The following is a 22,991-nucleotide window of genomic DNA, read 5'->3' as shown; positions in this document are numbered from 1 at the left end:
AGCAAGTAAATTTTTCACCATTATGAATTATCGCTATAACAGATTTCTACTGCATTAATTGAGGTATTATTATCAAGATTTATTATAAACAGCTTTGGAGATTGAAATAACAAATTGCATACACCATATTGAGAATTGGATGCTGACCTGTGTTGAGTTGGCGCATACATCGTTGCTAATCTAAGTGCCTCATTTGTACTTTATGATAATATATGTACCAATGGATTTATCCACAGAGCAAGATAAATATGGTGCTCCAGAAAGAAAAGAGTGAGCAGTGTACTGCATACCTACTAAATCTTGTCAGACCATTTTTTGATAAACTGTAAACCGAGCTCGATAGCTGCAGTCGCTTAAGTGCGACCAGTATCCAGTAATCGGGAGATACTGGGTTCGAGCCCCACTGTCGGCAGCCCTGAAGATGGTTTTCCGTGGTTTCCCATTTTCACACCAGGCAAATGCCAGGGCTGTACCTTAATTAAGGCCATGGCCGCTTCCTTCCAATTCCTAGGCCTTCCCTACCCCATCGTCGCCATAAGACATATCTGTGTCGGTGCGAAGTAAAGCAAAAAAAAAAAGATAAACTGTAAATAATATGATGTTATTACATGAAGTGTTCGCATTGTATTTCCGTATATCGGAAGCAGTGTCTCAAGTCTATTTTCTTAAAATTTTCTTTTGTTAACTTGATATGGGCAAATCCATAGTTATGGGTGTGACAGTCACAACAGTAAAATGTGTTATAATAAGAAATAACTTCGATTCTTCCAGGTTACTGAAAATTAAAAGTTTTTTAAAAAGTTATACTTCCTCAATAACCTACCTTATTAAATTGTTTCCACCCATTGATTTAATAACAGTTATTTAAAAAAAAAGAAAGGAATTGCACATGGTTACATGTCTGACAGGAAAAGGACATAACTTTTGTTAAATGCCTGATTTCTGTGATCTTTCCACGTGGAAGAGATCATTATTTTTATACACGTCCCCAAGGTCTTATTGATAGCAGATAGTCACTAATGAATTAATTATCTGAAATATTAATTTTGTAATGAATAGTTATGGGTACGACAGGATGTTAGGGGTGTGACACATACCTCAACTAAATGTTATTTTCTAGCCAATGTTGGTTTATTTTCGATATGTCTCAAAAGCAGTGTAAGAAAGGTTCCTTCATTACGTTTTATTTGAAGGTCATGTGTTGCAAAAAGTAACCCTCTGACATCTCATGTAGGTGTCAACACAAATGCAACAAGAATATACCCTGCAGCATGCATGTTCACACACAGTTCAAAGTCTGCCTGTCTTTCCGTTGGGTACCGTATAATCCTGAATACCACCTGCAAATTAATTTTTTTATTTTTACAGAAATATTGATTCTTAACCCTTTCAGACCGAGTACGCACAATTGTGCGGGTTCGTATTTTAGTTATCCCTGGCCGTATTTGATGTTTTTTCGGCGCTAGACCGGACTGCAGTGATTGTGCGGGACTCGTGGCGTGTATTTCAATTGCTTTTAGTATGCGCTTGACCGCCAGGGCGAAGGAAGAAGAGTTTAAAAAGCACAGTTGATCGGCGAGATGACGGGAAGCAGTAGTGCCAAAATTAAGTATTTATTTATTGCATGTATATTAATCTAGAAGCTTTACTGAATACCGGAATATATTCAATGAAGTGTGTACATTGGTTAGTGAACGTAAATTTTGCAGATACATCATCGTATGTGATACGAGGTTTTGAATTTTGATACGCACAATTGTGTGGGTCCTGCTTTTCAGATGTTAGTTTTTATTTTGTGAAATAAACTATCAATATGTGTATTGAGGAGCATTTTAGTAAGTTTTTGACATAAAAACAAAAATTCACACCTCCAGTTTTCTTTCAGGTCTGAAAGGGTTAAATTCGGGTGCGGGTCATATTTAAGCGCTTTGTATCATGGTCTCCTAACACATTGTACCGAAGACGCGGTAACAGTGGTTTCATGCTGCACAACTTGGCAACGGCTGAAATTGTGCTCTGTTGCTCATTTGTGTGTTACCAGAACCACATGGTTTGGCAATTGATTAATACTTTGTGTTCTGAGTGTAGAAACATCAGTAGTAACAAGTGATGAATTCAAGGAAGTGTTTGCGGTCATTTACTGTCAGCAAGAAACTTAGTTGTAACAGGAGCTGAAACTATCGGAAATCTTGCTGCCGGCAGAAAATATTATGTTGATGAATCATGTGTTCGTTGTTGGAGGAAGGGGAAGGAAATATTATTCAAAAGTAATGGTGATTGTAGAGCTAGGGCAGAGTGCACAGTTTCCTGGAATTGAAGAATGGCTTTCTAAATACATGACTGAAAGACGTGAACTAGGTTATGGTGTATTGACTGAAATGTGCCAACTAAAATCATTAGAGATCACAAAGGAACTTAAAAAGGAGGTTTTTACTGCAAGCCGTGAGTGGATAAGGAACTTTTCTCGAAGAAACAGATTGTTTATGCAAAGACGTACATCTATTTCACAATGTCTCCCTGTTGCGTATGAAGAAATATTGATGGCGTTTCATCGCCACATTATTAATTTGCAGAAGCAAAATTCCCATTTGCTTTCTCAAATTGGGAATGCTGATCAGACTTCCATTTATTTCAAAATGCCTTTAGAGAATATGGTTCGCATTTATTGCTCTAAAAGCGTTACAATCAGAGCAGGTGATAACGAAAAGCAACACTACAGGGTAACGTTATGCATGTTAGTTGACGGAACCAAAATTCCTCTATGTGGTTCTGAAAAGAAAAACGCTTCAAAAGGAAATTGGCCGTCTGGTATTTTCGTTCGAAGCCAACAATCCGGCTGGATGGACAGTGAGCTAATGGAGGACTGGGTGAAGTGTGTTTGGCGACGTCGCCCAGGAGCTTTATTGCAGAAGAAAGCCTGCTTGTGCTCAACAGTTATCGCAGGCATACTACAGGTGCCGTAAAGGAATTGATAAGTAAAGGAAAAACTGATCTGGCAATAATTCGAGGAGGGCTGACCACTATGCTACAGCCATTGGACGTGTATAGGAACTGGCCTTACAAACTGCATTGAAACAGCTCTACACCGAGTGGATGGAGTCTGCCGGTAATCATGCAGCGACACCAACTGGACGAGTGAAACAATCCGAAGTGGAACTTCTATGCAAATGGATAAAGACTGCATGGGATCACATCTCTAACGACTTGGTGAGGAAAAGTTTTAAGAAATGCGGAATTTTAAACTCTGTGGATGGTAGTGAGGACGACTATATGTGGGAAGGTGACCGTGATTAAAGTTCCGATGGTGGTAGTTCTGATGACTTTGAATCGTGACTGATTCGTACATTGAACTAGTTTTATTCCTTATTGTGGTGATTTTAGTGTTTTTATTATTTGTGAAGTGTTTTAAATTAGCAGTTTTGTGACACATTTGCAGAAATCAAAAAAATTAAGTAAACATGCAAGTCATTTTTTCCCAAATTTTGTTTGTTATAAGTTAAGGTGTGCGGGTCCTATTCAGTGGCGGGTGGTATTAGGAATAATACGGTATTTATGTATGTAATAATATTGCATAATCTCAGCATATTCCCTTGCCTAATTAACTACTTAAATGGAATGTCACACTCTTGGGCTGTCCGCATTTAGACATCAGGGATGATGAATAGGTGAGTCTAGTTTTATTTTGTATGTTTAAAAGGAGCTATGTTCAGTAAACAGTTTCCATTTACCCAGTAGCAGTTCTAAGACAAAATATTTTGGATTTGCGCAGACCTCTTGGATGCTCATTTACATCAAATACAAAAGCAGCATTCATATTCAAAATGTCATTAATGTGTTTGCAATATCAGAATATTTAACAGAATGATTCGGATTGTTTCTAAACAATGCATTGCCTAATTTTTTAAAAAAATATATGATTACACTGTATTATAAATATGTAAAATAATTATGAAATACATATATTACTCACATGAAGTCGGAGTTTTTTTCTCGAGGTCAATTAGTCTCCGATTGCATTTGGGTCACATATGAAGTGATAACTTTTCTCTTTCTCCATTGTAATCACTGCTAGGTGAAAAGGTCACTCCCCAGCCATGGTCGTTCTCAGTATGCCTTGATAAGTTACATTTTTGAAATCACGAATAAATCCGAGGAAGAATTTGCAGCAGAAATTATGTGAAGTATATCTGTATTCCGGGAAAAGCTTTTTACCGTTTCAGTAGAATACCGACTGTTATCTCGAAAAAGATGTGGAATTACATTGTTACATTCTCATCATGCTTGTGTATTTTCTGCCTGTTTCTGTTGGCATTAATCTTTTCTAAAGTTACATTTTTTTGAAAATCCACATGCTGATACCACCACTGCATATACCAGTAAATAAAAATAATAGGGTGTTGTATGACTAGTACTAGTAACAGCCGTTATATTTTTTTTCTTCTGTGTGGGGGTGTGAGATTGGAAGGGTAGGGGAATGTATTCAGCTGAGAATGGAACCCTAAGTACTTTCGTACATTTGTAAATATTAAATAACATGCAATAAGGTATATTATATCGTACAGAAATATGGCACTTCATTACTTTTAAAAAGTACGTTTGGTTTTAAAAGTTCAGTTTTCTAGTTCTCTGCGTATATCTCGCACCCCAATTTTTAAATAGATTTCTTTGGGAGGAAAAAGTGAGATATACATAAGTAAATGCAGTAAATGCCTTGTCATATAAATTGTATTATGGGTTAGTCCATGCCTCCATCCTGCCTTAGGTTGAACTAAGATGAAGTGAATGGGAATGGAGGAGTGTTATGCTTAAGCAGGGAAAGTTGGAGTGTTGCAAGATATGCCAGCAGTTGCTTTGTAAGAAACATACAGTAGTTCATTTGTATACGAGTCATTTTGTGTGACGACTGCATCAGAGATCAAGAATGGAAAAGGTCAGGTGGCTATGTGAAAAAAATAAAATAAAAAGAAAGTGGTGTGCCACTTCACCGGGAGAGCTGCTTCAAAAAATATCACACAGTGATTCACTACTGAAAACTGGAAAACTGTTAATGAACGTTTAGGCATTGATCTGTGATGAATACAGCTTTGTAAAAATGTGCTTGACTGATTCTCAATAAACAAAGTTACTGCATAATTTTTGGAAAAAATAAAATAAAATAGATATTTCTGTCCCTGCAGGTGAAACTATTGTTCAGGTTCCAATGGCTTAACATTGTTCTTGTTACTTATCGGAGAATGTTTCAACTTTGACCAAATAGGGGCTTGAAGCTTCCTTCGTTGATTACATGAAAGCTATGAAATTTTCTTAAAGCATTATTGTTAGCGTATGTAAACAAGCATGGTGTAATTGAGTAATTGAGTCACTTAGAATAATAAGTTTTTTGCTATTTGCTTTACATTGCACCGATACAGATAGGTCTTATGGCGACAAAATAATAACAGTAGATCCGTACTAAAGTTCATTTTGAGAAAAATTACATTTGTGTTGTTTTTTACTCTGTGAAATTTTAATATTATGATGCCATTTTTTGGGTCTTTTAAATAAGGTTTTTAAAGTTTATTGGCACATTTTTGAACCATTATGGTTTATAGCCAGGCTGGCCACAACGAGGCTCGTGAGCCGCATGCAGCTCTTGAGTCAGTCTCGTGCGGCTCTTGACACCAAGCTTGGAGTAAAATTGATATAATTAATGGAAACTAACATCATCTCGCGGCCGGCGGAAGTCAGCAGCAGCAGCCATGTGCGGCTTAAATTAATTAAATCTAAATATCGATCTGAACTAACGGATGAACATTTAAGTGAAATTATGCAAACTGCGCTTACCAATTATCAACCAGATTAAAAAAAAAAAAATCTTAACAGCAAATATGAACACTCGAAAAAGCACTTCTCAAAAGTAAAATCTCATTCCTTGATGTGTACCTGAACAATAATGTTCGGTGTAGTGTAGAAAATAAATGTTCCTTCCTTTGTTATAAAATGAAAAACGTGTCTTCATTTTACAAACCATTTTGTAAACGTGCTCCCAATTTTGTCTCCTAAATTTGCTCATAAATTTTCGGCTCCCAAGGTTAAGGTTAGTGGCCACCCCTGGTTTATAGTCTATGATTTTGTGCTGTTGAATGGGAAAAGTATATAGAAGTTTTTGTGTGTGTGTGCGTGCGTGCGTGCGTGCGTGCGCGTGCGCGTGTGTGTGTGTGTGTGTGTGTGTGTGTGTGTGTGTGTGTGTGTGTGTGTGTGTGTGTGTGTGTGTGTGTGTGTGTGTGTGTGTGTGTGTGTGTGTGTGTGTGTGTGTGTGTGTGTGTGTGTGTGTGTGTGTGTGTGTGTGTGTGTGTGTGTGTGTGTGTGTGTGTGTGTGTGTGTGTGTGTGTGTGTGTGTGTGTGTGTGTGTGTGTGTGTGTGTTTTTTTTTTTTTTTTGTTTTGTTTTTTGTTTTTGTCCTTTATCTAATATGTTAAAGTAACTAATCCACCTCCATTTCCAGACCTTATCAGGTCATTGTATTAGGCTTTCTTTATCTTTCTGTGTTCATTGTACTTCTGTAACTTTAACGATGATACTCTTCCCTAACATTAACTTTTTGCTGTACTTCAATGTCACTAAAAGCTAAATTAAATTTTACAATATAAGTATTATCCTGTACCACAAAAATGGATGGAAACTTCTGTAAAAGCAGAGGAGCAACACCAGCATCTTTTTTCTGTTTACAAAGTTTTAACTAATACCATTTTGAATATCAACAAAATGTTCCCACTGATATCACTCCATTGGGCATGGCAATACACATATTGAATCATCGTTTTTATTTTTTCTCAGTAGCTGCAAAATCCCTAGCTGCAAAATCCCTATCCAAAGCCATGTATGAATGTCCCGGGATGAAAAATGTTACCGAATCAAAAATTTTGATTTCTAGTAAGTAAATCCAAAGAGCAAAATTATGAAAATTTGTTTTGTCTGGCACAAGAAACGGTCCATATGATCAGGTTATTAGCATTGAACTTAAGAGTTCAGCTGATTAATAAAAACACCCACCCCACAAACCAATGTCATCACAGCCACATGAAGCTTTGGTGACGTTACACATGTAGCTAAGAAAAAAATACGACAATTCAATCATGATCATTAATCTGCATTTAGGGCTGTTGCCCAGGTGGCAGATTCCCGATCAGTAGTTTACCTAGTCTTTTCGTAAACGATGTCAGTGGACTTGGACATTTGTCGAAGGTTTCCCTTGGTAAATTATTCCACTCTCTAATTCCTCTTCCTGTAAGTGAATATTTGCCCCAGTTTGTCCTCTTCAGTTCCAAATTATGTTATGACATTTTGTACCTTTTTTGAAAGCTCCACTCATATTTATTCGTTTTCTAATGTCACTTCGTGCTATCCCTCCACTGACAGTTCAAAACATACCACTTATTTGAGCAGCTAATCTCCTTACTCCCAAGTCTTTCCAGTCCAAAATTTGCAATATATTCACACCACTACTCTCATTTGAAATCACCCAGAATAAATAGTGCTGCTTGCCTTAGGATCTTTTTCAGTTCTCATATCAGGTAAAACTGGTGTGGGGTCCTAGTACACTGCAACCCTACTATAATTGGGGCCTTATTGGAGACTTGACCCCTCTCCTTCACATCCTTACCTAATAACCATTATTTACAACTTTATTAATGTAATCACCCCTATAGAGATCTTTCTTTACATTAACCCCTAGGTACTAAAGTGATCCCCTCGAAGTACTATTACACCATTAACACAGTAATAATCAGGAGGACTTTTTCTCTTGTTAAAATCTACCATCTGACTTTTCACCCTGTTTACCATAATACCATTGTCTGCTGTCCATTTCACAACATTGTCAAGGTCTTTTTGTAGGCACTGACATTTTCTGCTTTATACAGTATAACATCATCTGCAAAAAATCTTATCTATGATTCCAGTTCTTTACTCTTAACACTTATATGCATAGGGAAATGAAGTTCGAACTATTCCTAATTCTGTTTCTTTCTAACCCATACAGATTTTAAAATAATAGCAACTGTCTATTCATTTGATATAGCCTATTCATGTAAACAGTAATCAGATAGTATTTCAGATATATCTGAGTCCATGGTTAGATGGTTAGTATGCTGGTCTTTGGTCAAGAGGGTCCTGGGTTTGATTCTTGGCTGGGTCAGGGATTTTAACCTTCATTGTCTCATGGCTCGGGGGCTGAGTGTGTATGCCATCTTCAGCATTAGAATTCATCAAGTAGGGCCCCATCCTCAGTGACACGCAAGTTGCCTGTACGGCGTCAACTTGCAAGACCTGCACCAGGCCTCTCTAGAGGCCACTTGCAATTATTATTATTATTATTATTATTATTATTATTATTATTATTATTTTAGATTTGGCACTGTATCCCAACTCATTGCCTTTAGTATAGCCCCAGAAATCTCGTCAATCCCGAACGCTTTCCTAGTTTTCAATTTTTATATCTTTTTCTAAATGTCTTTATTTTCATAAGTAAATTTCAGTTCCCTTGTTCATTACCGATCCCTGGAATATCCTTCCTGGCCGCCTTTACCCCCAGGAATTAACCTGGTACTCATTTTTTTGTGTAGGCTGAGTGAACCTCAGGGCCATGTGCACCTCCAGAAGTGGAAATCTCGTTTCTTAAATTTTACGACTTCCTGACAGGGATTTGAACCCACGCCCCTCCGGGCGAACCGAGCACGCCTATACCGCCTCGGCCAGGAAGCCCCCTCCTAATTTCACAACTATTCCTAATTCTCTTTCTTTCTAACCCATACAGATTTTAAAATATTGAGAATATGTTCTAGGTAGCATTTTATTACATGAATTAAGTTATCAGATTGAAATCAAATGGTTGCTTCCCACTAATACTATGTTACTGATAATGAGGTATTGTATTTTGTGACAATAATTATTTCTTATGCTGGTTGATATCGAGTAACGTGGATTTTGTGGAATGTAGTGTGGTAGTATATATTACATGCATTATGTACTCATTGCTCCAGGTTTTTTCTCCATATCCTCCTTCATCAAGTGTGGAGCAAGCGAATAAGCCAATAGATAGTGTTGGAGGCTCTCAGGGACCAGCAAGTGCCCATTCAGTAATCGCACCCACTGCTTCCTGCAGTACTCCTGAATACCCTACATTAAAGCGTCCCGTCCTTTCATCGAAGGAGTATGAAAGCATTTTGATGGAGGAGGAACAACCTTCAAAATTGCTGTACGATTACTCAACATTAGATGCCTGGTGAGTATTGACCTTTGAATATCTTTTCAGGCTTTTTTTCTTTTTTCAGTCAACATATGGCCACTTCATGTGTTGCGTATTTGTATTTGCATATTTCTTTCTTGATATGTATATGAATCTTACCGCCTAAACAAATTGAGATTTATTCATAATAACGTCTATGCGATACGTAATAACTTCCAAAGATTTCTTTGTTGTGAACTTGACTTATGTGATTTTATAACATTTTCAATGTACCGATCGGTTTGTATGGAACAAACTTTTAACTTCACATACCATTACATTTTTTCAAACTTCTGCAAATTGTGATAATTTATATTTGTAATGTTAACATATTATTTACAAGAAGGATGAAGGTTGTTTTGGTTGCAAAAAGAATCAAAATATGTAAGTTGCATAATGTCTGTGTAATATAGTTAAAGGTGATAGTCGCATATTTTTTTAAAGCTTTCTTGTGATAATTGAAGCCATTTATTTCAGTTTTGACTCTGTTATAACTTTTAGGTTCTTCAGTCTATTAAAACTAATTTATGAATAAACAAATTTATAAACTATCTGAAAAGGAGATCACTACAGAATTATACCAGTGTAACCAATCTCTTTTATCAGGTATAACTCTGTTATCAGATGTTTTCTTTTCCAGGTAATTTATACATTTATTTATAAATTGGTTTGGAGCGACTGAAGAACCTATCAGTTATAAATTTTACGTAACAGCGTCGCAGGATTACGCAAATCAGTGCTGTGCCAGCTTGTCTGCGGGGCTAATAAATCTTCAGCATCAAATAGGTACTATCACTGAATGATAAAATGAATATTTAACCTTTTTACTGCAGCGACTATCAGAACCCTCTGTGGTGAATTATAGTAAGAAATATCATCTGACTTGGCAAAAGAATTCCAAAATACATTTGTTTCATTTTGCACAAAAATTAAGGATAGAGAAAAATCAGGCTTGTCCAATAGAGCCAAAAATACTCTATCCTATCACTTTTATCTGAGTACTCATCTTCCGATTCAAGATTATTCACAGTTTCTGTAAGTTGAACTCGAAAGCACACACCGTCTGCTACTTGAGGCCATTTAAAAAAACTGCCAGCCTTGGTTGTGTACTGAGCTAAGTGCATTATTTCAGATATTTAACCCCAGATAGCATTAAAATGCAGTCTGCATTTTGACTTATGGCCCGTTATGTTACTAAAAGATGTAGCTTTCCTTTTCAGACGTACTGCCTTGCACAAGATATATTGTGCTGGAAGTGTAAGGGTTAATATCATAGTAACAATAAAGAAGGGGCATGATGGTGCAGTAGTTAACATACTTGCCACCCACCTAGGTTGAGTCAGATTGAGTCCCGATTAATGCATGTGTAATTTCCGAGGTGAAAAGTCAGTCCGATAGTTAGGATCCCACGTAAAAAGGAAGCTCCATGGCTTATGATCACAAGGATAATGGTATCTTAAAACTACAGTCTTCCGTCCTCCCAGTACGAAAGGTATATAATTAAGGGGCTTGGGAGTGCCAAGATGCCGATGCATCGGCAGTTACATTCTGTACGAAAAATGCCAGGATGCTGATTCGATCGGCACCCTCTTATAAGTGGTGGTGTTGTGCAGTAAGGTGCTAGATTGCGCAACAAATTAAGTGGAAAGAAGGTAGAATGTTTGTAATTCCTTCTTATGTCATTAAATGGCACTGACATAGCTTCATTTTTGCTAGTTTACTCATCAGTTGTAAGTGTGTGATCTGTAAGCGCTTGACATCTATGATCCAATATGGCAGCCTCCTTGTTTGTTTATGTCCGCGTGTTGTGAGTTGTTTTCAATAATTTTACATTCTAATCGACACATTAAGTTATTTATCATAATATATTAAGTTTATTATTATGTTTACTGTAGTTATATATACTTAGGAATTTATTTAGGTCGTAGTAAAGCTGTAAATAGTACATTTATCACAAGGGATGTCGTCACGTAGGCCTATTTTGGGAGGAGAAATTCAGGAACTTTTGGGTTGCTTTGAAGATGTAAGAGACTCTAATTTTAGTGAAAGAGATGATTATTATGTTTCTGGGTCTTCAAATAGCGCACCAGAGAATGATGGAGCCGTGCCATTGGCTAATGGGCTTACAACATTTCGTGCAATGTCAAAGAGTTACAGTGACAGTGCTAGAGAAAATGACTGACAGTGAATTAGATGATTGTTGGACTGAATGCATATTCCCTGAAAGTAATGTAGTAAATCCCCACAATTTTTATGAAATCCCAGGGCAAAACTTGTAGGCCTCCCTCAACCAGATGCTCCACACATACCGTCTTACTAATAAAAAAGTCCTAATACAGTTTTTTAACACTTGTTCAGTTATACAGTGAATAAACCCTGTATAAGCGTTTTATATTTTTCTTACTAATAAACGTGGTATACGCATTGTATTACTATACAGCACGTAAACACTCGTTCCAAGGCGTAGGAATCTCTTCCTGCAGTTCACTGGCGTTTTTCGCTTCTGCTGGTTATCTACGAGCAAAACTTACCGAAAAGTCGCACAGTAGTACGGCATATCGAAAAGGCAGTGGCAACACAGAGTGAGACAGCTGGAAATTGGCTTGTACTGATATCAACATTTCTTCAGTTTGCTTGTGTAATGAACGCCAAAAAAGAAATGGAAAAGCTTAAGAAAAGATCAATAGCTCCTAACTGGGATAGTACGGAAAACGTAGGCAATTATAATTGAATCGGCGAGTTGAAAAGTGTACACATTCCAAAATCCTTACTTTTCAGGAGAAAGGAAAACCTGTTTTGTAGCTAAAATAAAGGTTTGATAAAAAAATTTCTATTAGGCATTTATATATCATATTTCTGCGTATTCAAGTACAAAGCATGAAAATCATATTGCGTATGGTTTTCAAGTTATACAATTTTTTTTATGTCGAGGAATATGTCCCTTTTTATACTCAAATTTGATAAAGATATTTGTAGAGGCAGATAATGTATAATACAGTAAACTCGCAATTTCAAAAGTCTATTGAGCAGTAACACATTATTACACAAAAATACTCCCAATCATCATTTCTTTTATAGTCATTCATTGTCATTCTGTCTCTTTAAAGTATTTTACATTACGAAGATTTCTAGCCTCCATAACCTCTGAACGGTGTTTGTCTTCTATGTTTAAAATACCATGAAGATCATCAACGTTATCGTCCATTCTTTCATTGTGTGTTCAATGTTATATGGATAACTCGAATCTTTCAGCACGATTATATTACTGTAGACAATAAATACCACGAAAATAAACTGCTCACTCGTTTCTTTTTCCGCTACTCGCTGCTATACAGCGCTTATACAAGGGTCCTGGTCTGTACAAGCAATTCAGTGAATAACTATAACAGATGTATACACACGAGGCTTATACGCGGTTTATTAGTAATGAATTTCACATAAACGGTGTATAAACCTTGTATAAATGTTATACACCGTTTATTAGTAAGACGGATAGAATATTTCAATCTGATCTTTTGAACTGTTCTGTAGTAACAAATACTGCTACTAGACATAGTTCTCTCAAATGATTACTATTCCACAGCCTGTTTCCAGTCATTTGACCGGGTCAGGAATGGAATGAATGAAGCCCTCTTCTAGCGGCGAGGATGTGAATTGTGCCGGCTGCCGAGGCCCGTTGCACTCCTCTGGGGCAATGATTAATGAATTATTAATGAAATGAAATGAGACTGGAGAGTGTTGCTAGAATGAAAGATGACAGGGAAAACCGGTGTGCCCGGAGAAAAACCTGTCCCACCTCTGCTTTGTCCAGCACAAATCTCACATGGAGTGACCGGGATTTAAAATACGGAACCCAGTGGTGAGAGGCCGGCGTGCTGCCGCCTGAACCACGGAGGCTTCCTAAAATGATTACTATTACTCTCCCAAAATTCATAAAATATCCAATCGTTGACAGGTTACACGGTTGGTGTCTTTCTCTCCACATGTTCAATGTTTTTGGAAATTAGTATATAAATTGGAAAGTAGACCTATATTAACAATATAAATTGGTATAAATGATCCGAGATAAGAGTTAATATTAAATAGCTTCACTTAGTCACTTTGGATTTAGTGTAAAATGTGCTCATTAATTTCAAATTATGTTATTACATACATACATACATACATACATACATACATACATACATACATACATTATCATTATAGACTGTTATGCCTTTCAGCGTTCAGTCTGCAAGCCTCTGTGAATTTACTAAACGTCGCCACAATCCTCGATTTGCAACTAGTGTTGTGGCCTCATTTAGTTCTATACCTCTTATTTTTAAATCGTTAGAAACCGGAGTCTAACCATCGTTGTCTTGGTCTACCTCTACTTCTCTTACCCTCCATAGCAGAGTCCATTATTCTCCTAGGTAACCTATCCTCCTCCATTCGCCTCAAATGACTCCACCACCGAAGCCGGTTTATGCGTACAGCTTCATCCATTCAGTTCATTCCTAAATTAGCCTTTAACTCCTCATTCCGAATACCCTCCTGCCATTGTTCCCACCTGTTTGTACCAGCAATCATTCTTGCTATTTTCATGTCTGTTACTTCTAACTTATGAATAAGATATCCTGAGTCCACCCAGCTTTCGCTCCCGTAAAGCAAAGTTGGTCTGAAAACAGACTGATGTAAAGATAGTTTCATCTGGGAGCTGACTTCCTTCTTACAGAATACTGTTGATCGCAACTGTGAGCTCACTACATTAGCTTTACGACACCTTGATTCAATCTTGCTTACTATATTACCATCCTGGGAGAACACACAACCTAAATACTTGATATTATCGACCTGTTCTAGCTTTGTATCACCAATCCGACATCCAATTCTGTTGAATTTCTTACCTACTGACATCAATTTAGTCTTCGAGAGGCTAATTTTCATACCATATTCATTACACTCATTTTCAAATTCCAAGATTTTGGACTGCAGGCTTTCGGCACAATCTGCCATCAAGACCAAGTCGTCAGCAAAGGCCAGACTGCTTACTATATCTCCACGTAACTGAATCCCTCCCTGCCATTTTATACCTTTCGGCAGATGATCCATGTAAACTACGAACAGCAAAGGTGAAAGATTACAGCCTTGTCTAACCCCTATAAGTACCCTGAACTAAGAACTCATTCTACCATCAATTCTCACTGAAGCCCAATTGATTTTAATAATCTACCTTTAACTCCATAATCCCCAGTGTATGGTGATCATCTTTTCCCTCAGTACCCTGTCATATGCTTTCTCTAGATCTACGAAACATAAACACAACTGCCTATTCTTCTCATAGCATTTTTCAGTTACCTGGTGCATACTGAAGATCTGATCCTGACAGCCTCTCTGTGGTCTGAAACCACACTGGTTTTCATCCAACTTCCTCTCAACGACTGATCGCACCCTCCCTTCCAAGATGCCAGTGAATACTTTGCCTGGTATACTGATCAATGAGATACCTCGATAGTTGTTGCAATCCTTCCTGTTTCCTTGCTTATAGATAGGTGCAGTTACTGCTTTTGCCCAATCTGAAGGTACCTTAGCAACACTCCATGCTAATCTTATTATTCTATGAAGCCATTTCATCCCTGCCTTCCCACTATACTTCACCATTTCAGGTCTAATTTCATCTATTCCTGCTGCCTTATGACAATGGAGTTTATTTACCATCCTTTCCACTTCCTCAAGCATAATTTCACCAACATCATTTTCCTCCTTCCCATGAGCTTGGCTGTTCACAACACCACCAGGATGATTTTCTTTTACATTGAGAAGATGTTCAAAATATTCCCTCCACCTCTCCAGTGATTCCCTGGGATCTATTATGAGTTCACCTGAATTACTCAAAACACTGTTCATTTCCTTTTCCCTCCCTTCCTAAGATTCTTTATTACTGTCCAGAAAGGTTTCCCGGCTGCTTGACCCAGCCTTTCCAGGTTATAACCAAAATCTTCCCATGACTTCTTTTTGGATTCAACAACTATTTGTTTTGCTCTGTTTCTTTCATCTACATACAAATCCCTGTCTGCCTCGGCCTTTGTTTGGAGCCATTTCTGATAAGCCTTCTTTTTACGTTTACAAGCTGCTCTCACTTCATCATTCCACCAAGCTGTTCGCCTTTTCCCATCTTTACACACAGTTGTTCCTAGGCATTCCCTTGCTGTTTCTACCACAGCATCCCCGTATGCCACCCATTCACTTAATATATACTGAACCTGCTTACTGTCTACTGTTCAAAACTTCTCACTAATCATATCCATGTACTTCTGTCTAATTTCCTCGTCCTGGAGATTTTCTACCCTTATTCGTTTGCAGACAGATTTCACTTTCTTTACCCTAGGCCTGAGGATAATTCTGGAGCAGTGTGCTGAGTGGTCATCTCGCCTCTATGCAGTGTTCATCGATTTAGAAAAAGCTTTTGATTCGATCAACAGAGAAGCTATGTGGAAGGAAGTGAAGCGGTATGGAGTGCCATCACAAATTACCAACCTCATTCAGGAAACATACCGCGATTATACATGCAGAGTCATACATGAGGGCCGTGTATCTGAGCCTATATCTGTACATTCAGGAGTACTTCAAGGTTGTATCCTCTCGCCAACCATGTTCCTGGTGGGGATTGATGCGGTAAAGCGGAATGTAACGCGAAATGTGAAACGTAGTATCCAGTGGGGATTGGCTAATAGGTTAGAAGACCTAGACTTCGCTGATAATGTGTGTCTCCTGTCTGAGGCACATGGTGAAATGCAATCAAAGATTGAAGACTTGGTAAAAGAAGGAAAAAAGGTGGGACTAACGATCAATTCAAAGAAGACCAAGGCCCTAAGGATGAACACCAACAGACTAGACCCCTTTGTCTTCAGTGATGAACCTATAGAAGATGTGGATAGTTTCACCTACTTGGCCAGTGTAGTTACCAAAGATGGAGGAGCAGTACAGGATATTTGTCAACGTATACAAAAAGCAAATTGTGCCTTTGTTCGACTCTATCTGGTATGGAAGAATAACAAAATATCTACCAGGACCAAACTTCGCATTTTCCGAAGTAATGTCAAGGCTGTTCTACTATATGTGTCTGAGACCTGGAAAGTGACAAAAGTGATTACCTCCATGTTGCAGACCTTTGTCAACCGCTGTTTAAGGAAGATCCTAAACATCTACTGGCCGGAAGTAATCTCCAATCATGAACTATGGAGAAGGACGGGTGAAACAGAAATGACCATACAGATAAAGCGGCGGAAATGGAAATGGATAGGGCATACGTTGAGGAAAGAGAATGAAGCCATTGAGAGAGAGGCACAGGATTGGAACCCGCAGAGTAAAAGGAGGAGAGGAAGGCCCAAACAAATGTGGCGAAGATCTGTACACATAGAGGCAATGGAAGAAGGCAAGACCTGGAGAGAGGTGAAGAGGTTGGCTGGCAACAGAATCAGATGGAAATGCCTTGTTGATGCCCTATGTTCCACAAGGAACAACAGGAATTAAGTCAAGTAAGTCACCCTAGGCCTTGAGATACTTAGTTCACTACAGATCAGATAGTGGTCTGTATCATCGAAAAATCCCCGGAAAACTCGTACATTCCTAACAGATTTCCTGAATTCGAAGTCTGTTAAGATATAGTCTATTATGGATCTGGTACCCCTAGCCTCCCACGTGTAGCGGTGAATAGCCTTATGCTTGAAGAATGTATTCGTAACAGCTAAACCCATACTAGCACAGAAGTCCAGCAAACGCTTCCCATTCCCATTAGCTTCCATATCTTCCCCACATTTACCAATCACCCTTTCGTATCTTTCAGTTCTATTCCCAACTCTCACATTGAAATCGCCCGTTAGCACTATTCTATCCTTGCTGTTGACCCTGACCACGATGTCACTCAATGCTTCATAAAACTTGTCAACTTCATCCTCATCTGCACCCTCACATGGTGAATACACGGACACAATTCTAGTCCTAATTCCTCCAACTGACAAATCTACCCACATCATTCGCTCATTTACGTGCGTAACAGAAACTATGTTGCGTGCAATGGTATTCCTGATAAAGAGCCCTACCCCAGACTCTGCCCTTCCCTTTCTAACACCCGTCAAGTACACTTTATAATCTCCTATCTCTTCCTCGTTATCTCCCGTTACCTGAATATCACTTACTCCTAGCACATCCAGATGCATCCTCTTTGCTGATTCAGCCAGTTCTACTTTCTTTCTTCCATAAGCCCCATTAATATTGATAGCTCCCCATCGAATTCCATTTCATTCGCCAAGTTGTTTCCAAGGAGTCCCTCGCCTCTCTAATGGGAGTGGGACTCCATTACTCCCATAGGTCCGAGGCTTGCTTAAAATGTTCTGAGCTCGGTAAATTCATGAAGCAGGATGCTACCCTACTTGCACACAGTCCAAGTGAGGATCTCTCCTCTAACAGGTTATGGACCACCGGTGGATTGTATAGTCCTAGCCGCCTGAGCGCAAGGAGGGCCATGACTCAGAATATGTCCGAGATGCCCACTCCCATTCCATAGCAACTGGTATCCCGACTCTCAGGACCACTTACTAGGCCACTCAGCTGTTGCCCATGGTTCACGAACTAGGACGTAACTACAGTAACCCACAAACATGAACCATTCCTTTTTTAAATAAAAAATAATAATATTTTTGTGCACAGTATTCGACAAAATTTTGTTTTTTGAAATGTAAGTCACATATTTATATTCCTTGGAGTATATCAAGCTCACATACCAAATTTTACCTCCATATTTTTTAAACTGAGACATAAATAAATTTTTTAATACAGTGATGCAGAATGCATTGAAACATGCTTGGCTTTCTATGCATATGATGACCTATTACGGGTCGGCATCCAAAAGGTTAATAACAACCTCATACTTGTCAACGTTGTGATTCAGTTGTGGTTTGCTATCAAACATATCATGTCCTTTATCAATACTTAACTTCCAAGCACCCTAGTTATAGATACTGTTAATAACATGTAGCCTAATTAATAAAGGAAAAACATGTTTTTATAAATTTAAGTCGCATATTTATTTCATACTAGTAACAGTGAATGTAAAATAAACCACAAAATGGTTACCTTAAAATTTAAAAAAAATCAATCATTGCTAAAGTAGCCTAGAATTTGTATGAAAGTGTGATCCTCAGAAATTTTTTCTGGTGTAGACTCCTCAAAATACTATTTCCCACGAGTAAAACGAGGTACAGATAATTTTCGTGCGATTTCACTTTCATTTAAAAAGCATTTTTCTTTTTTTTGCTGGTTCACAAAACAGTTTAGCTTCATTCTTGCACTTGCGACAGTTGGTTATGATATAAACATAACTTTCATTTATGGTACAAGCATAATATTTAGAATATTTCTTTCCATTGCATTTTACAAGTACGAAGTCGCTCACTTCAAAAGCCGCATCGAGCGGTGGATGTTCGTCATCTTCTTTGATCTTGTAGTCTGGATATAGAGAGTATGTGGTAGTTGCTTCTGAATAATACTATTTTCTTGCCTGAATGACATACCTTTTAAATGGTTCCACATATTAGAATCGAGCTACATCCTCTTTTTCTACAGATACTTTAATCCTATTTCCAACTTGCGTTTACATGCCTGCAGCAATAAACTTGTTGCCTTATTACACCTTGTATAAATTTTTAATAACTTAACTTGAGTACTTGATTGCAAAGAGAGAGAGCAATAGAATTAACATTTACCATAATGATTTTCATACCTTTTCATAATCATAAACTGTAATTCCTAAAATCACTGAGAAATTTCAAATAAATTTGGAATGCACATAAAGGTTTATTTAACCATAAAGAAACAATAAAATAATATATATAATAAAATTTGATGGAACTATCATTAAAAATAGTTGAAATTTATTTTACACTTTAGCTCTATCTGTGGATCAGTGGTATTGTCGGCCTCTGAATCCCAAGATAGCTAGTTCAAACATGGCAGAGGTAGTCAGATTTTTGAATGGTTGGAGGGGGGGAAATCCATTCAGCACTTATCTCTCATGTGGAAATTTTGTATGACATACCTGGAACACCTTTGGTCTTTATATAACAAAATTAATTAAAACTTGTTTGCTCTGCCATCTAGTAGGCTAGAGTAAAACAGAACATCAAAATTGACGAACAAGCAGCCAGGTGGCATCAAATTAAATTTCATGCACATGGCAGCTGAAGCCATACGATGTTAAAGATGATTATATTATTATTATTATTATTATTATTATATCTCTCTCTCTCTCTCTGTCTCTCTCTCTGGACTATTTTCTGGAATCAGCTGTATATGAAAGTACTTTTGCTAGTTGATTATAATATTTAATTGTTGACTAGTCTTTTCACTTGCTTATTGAGATTCTGTGTGTCAGACATCTTTGATGGTGCATTTAGGAGTCGTAATTACGAAACTTTTCCTCTCTTGAATGTGTTAGAAGTTTTCACTGGGATAATTCAGGAAAAAGATATAGTCTGTGTACCCTGTCAAATGTTCAGGAAGAATTAGGCTATTTCAATTCTTGCCACAACAAATTCAACAACTATTCAATTTTTTTTAACTCATTGCTTATTCATTTTACAAGCAGTTAGAAACCTATTTTGCTATGATCATCATAAAATTTAATAGGTCCATTTCAGTTTGGAATGTTCCAGTCCACAATGTAGTCTGTGTAAGGGTAGTTGCGGCATCCGCAGGCTGGTTCAGTTGTAATACAATTACTGTTTCTGGCATATTTTAAGTTGTTATTCGTAAAATTTGTTCAAGTTAACTAGACCAGACAAACTAAAATGTGCAAAATGGGTTGAAATTATGAATGGCTATTCTTCAAGTGGCACCTCATACACACACATTTTTTATTACTGTTCCATGTGAGAGAGTATACTATGATCAGTCAATCAGTCACCATTGCGCCCTTACTGCGTCCAGCAACGGCGTAACAAAAATTCGACAGCTGCTCAATTTATCTCAGGGTAAATTTTCTTATATCGCTCCATTTAATGGGAGTTCTGAAGAGAAGTGCAACTGCATATAAATTGCTACTCAGTGTATCGGATGAACGTCTCCATCCCCTCGCACATAACTCAACCCTTAAAATAACATAAAGCTGCCGCGAAATTATTTCGCGAGGGAATTGCGCCTAGTGTAGACGCTTCCTCACCCCTGAGTAATTGCGGAGTGAGGGCCCTCGCTGCGAGCCAGAGGTCAGTCGGTTTTTGTCCGCGCCTCAAAGGGGTTCGCTCATCGAATTTCTCTCAGTGTAAACGTGGTCCACGTAGTTGCGCGGGGGATGAATTAAGAACAGTGCTTACAGCTCATCGAACTCTACAAAAATAGAGATTTTATGTGGAATCCGAAAAACAAAAACTATTTCAATCGCAATAAAAGATAAAATGCGTGGAAGGAAATTAGTTCTCAACTAAACTTTCCTATCTCTGCAGTGAAAGCGAAGATGAAAGCAGTACTGGGATCATATCGAAGTGAAAGATCGAAAGAAAATAAGAGCAGAGTCACTGGATCAGGTAAGCTATTACTATTGGTTTATAATGCAAAATTGTCATTTCATTACTTTTTTGAACCTACCGGTACCTATTTTGAAGCGTTCTTGGGTCGTTGTGAAGAACTTCCACTAGTGGGCAGACAACACCACATTCAGAAGGCACAAGCCCTGAACATTTGGATTCGTCATATTTAGATGGGCTGTTGCTCTTGTGACTAATTTTACTTGGTTAGTGATTTATTTTTTCCTCCATTATTTTATCTTTATTTTACATTTTCACCCATTTTTTGTATTGATCTACAACAATTAACAAATATATCAAACACTATTTTTAAATGGGTGCGGTTTGGATACGAAATGTATTTCTAAATTGAATTAATATTGTGTGATTTTTAATTATTAGCATTCCTATTTGTTCATTTGACTTTTTTTTAAAAATACATATATAATACTAAGTTGATTTACTGTTTTAAATGCGATTAATTATTATCCTTACCTTCACACAATCCTGAAGTGTTTCAATCAATGCATCACAAACTTCTGGGACGATTTTCGATATTTTAAATAAATACTGCAAACTTGTGTACGAATCACCAGTTGCTAAGAAACGCAGTATGACAGTCAACCTTTCTCTCACTGTTAATGCTCTGAATGTTGTGTTTAGTTTCTCAACTTTTTGACTGATTAGTGAAACAAGTTGTTCAAAATCTTGGGTACCCATGCGGACGAAGTTCTTAATTGTATCATCAATGGGTTCCTGTACCATTTCTCTCATAAGGCTGTTTCCATATTTGCTTCTTCCAAGGAATAATTGTTTGCTCCACCATCGTCGAGGACACTGATTTTTCTTCTTCCCTTTCTTAATAAAAAATGGCATTGATATGATGGAAAACGCGGCTGCAGTGGCTGGAGGGACAAAACAAGAACAGAAGCTTGCCCCACTCGCGCTATTTTTCGCTCTGAATTGCACTCTGTTTTGGGTAGTGCGAAATTTCACTCGAAGCGAGTAAGTTTCACCCGAGTGACTTTAGCGAGGGAGTTTCGCTAGTGTAAACGCAGCTTAAATCGCACTATTTCTACTTAACATTACACTAGTCTACTGTATCACTCTATAAAGGAATAGGTCACATATGTTCAAGTCTTAACCAACTAGTTTATTATCAAGATATTATGCACAGGAAAGATAAAAATTAAATTAAGTCTTTGTTCCTTATCTTTGAAATAAAATAAAGATCATCCATTGATTTTATATACAACTGCACTCATTACTGACGTTCATTTTCAGCCTTGACATGAGCTAACTTAATGTCTGAACTCTTCCTTTAAATCATTACATGTTCAAAAATGTAATTAAGTTGAAAATCAATAACATCATTGCTGAAACTAACACATATTTTCCATCTTTTGAGTTTTAAACTTTGAATCAGATCTGCCAAATTGTTTATTTGTCATTGCTAAGCTTACCATCACCTACTGCCATACAAAATCTCGGCACCTACTATCCTAACTGCACTACGTTTAATCATTTGAATTTCAACATATAACTTTCTGAAATCCATATCTAAAACTCATTTCTAACTATTCTAGTCTTAATTAACTATCGCTTGATTTAATATTCAAAATTTAACTCTCGGTGAAATGTCATTTGCCTTGAAAATTAAGTTACTCCTTTCAAAGCAATAGGATAGCTCCAATATAATCTCAGATGTCAATATTATTCATCACAGCAATATATGTATCATCTAGTATCTTGTGCACTATCTCCATAGAATATTTAATATGGGCATTTCCTAATAACACAACCACATTTTAGTTACAACAAGAATTCTTTTCCTTGACCTATACGATTGAGTTAGCTATGCCTACCTTATATTACTATATTCCCTCGATGTGAATTCTTTCTATGCATATGCTTAATGTATATGATCCAGAAACTAAATTTATGTATTCTGTGTGCATCATTTTATAACATCTGCATCTAATTCCATATCAACTCTCTTCGTTTTCTTATTCCTTCATTACAACCTACATATCATTAAATTCATTCACCACAACTTCTTAACATAACCATTTTCTTAAATCTCATAACCTCTTCTTGTATACAATATTTCCCATGAAGTATTATACTTAATTGAATCTATATTCGCTTCACTGGATCACATTTCATCCTTCAGAATAACATATAACCATC

The 22,991-nt window shown here is 37.4% G+C and overlaps 1 protein-coding gene across 2 annotated transcripts in view; it reads left to right on the top strand.

Annotated features, from left to right (window-relative positions):
* The window catches only part of skd (mediator complex subunit skuld), an 888,725-nt gene that overhangs the window by 399,503 nt on the left and 466,231 nt on the right, over window positions 1-22,991 (top strand). For both annotated transcript variants that reach the window (XM_067142112.2, XM_067142111.2), the window contains one exon: window positions 9,020-9,261. In XM_067142112.2, coding sequence (XP_066998213.1) covers window positions 9,020-9,261 — 242 coding nt within the window. The remainder of the gene's footprint in view (window positions 1-9,019; window positions 9,262-22,991) is intronic.

This window comes from Anabrus simplex, chromosome 2 (genome assembly GCF_040414725.1).
Source record: "Anabrus simplex isolate iqAnaSimp1 chromosome 2, ASM4041472v1, whole genome shotgun sequence".
In the NCBI taxonomy this organism is placed as follows: Eukaryota; Metazoa; Arthropoda; class Insecta; order Orthoptera; family Tettigoniidae; genus Anabrus; species Anabrus simplex.
The sequence above is the reverse complement of the archived record's forward strand: the minus strand, read 5'-3'. Positions and strand labels throughout refer to the sequence as shown.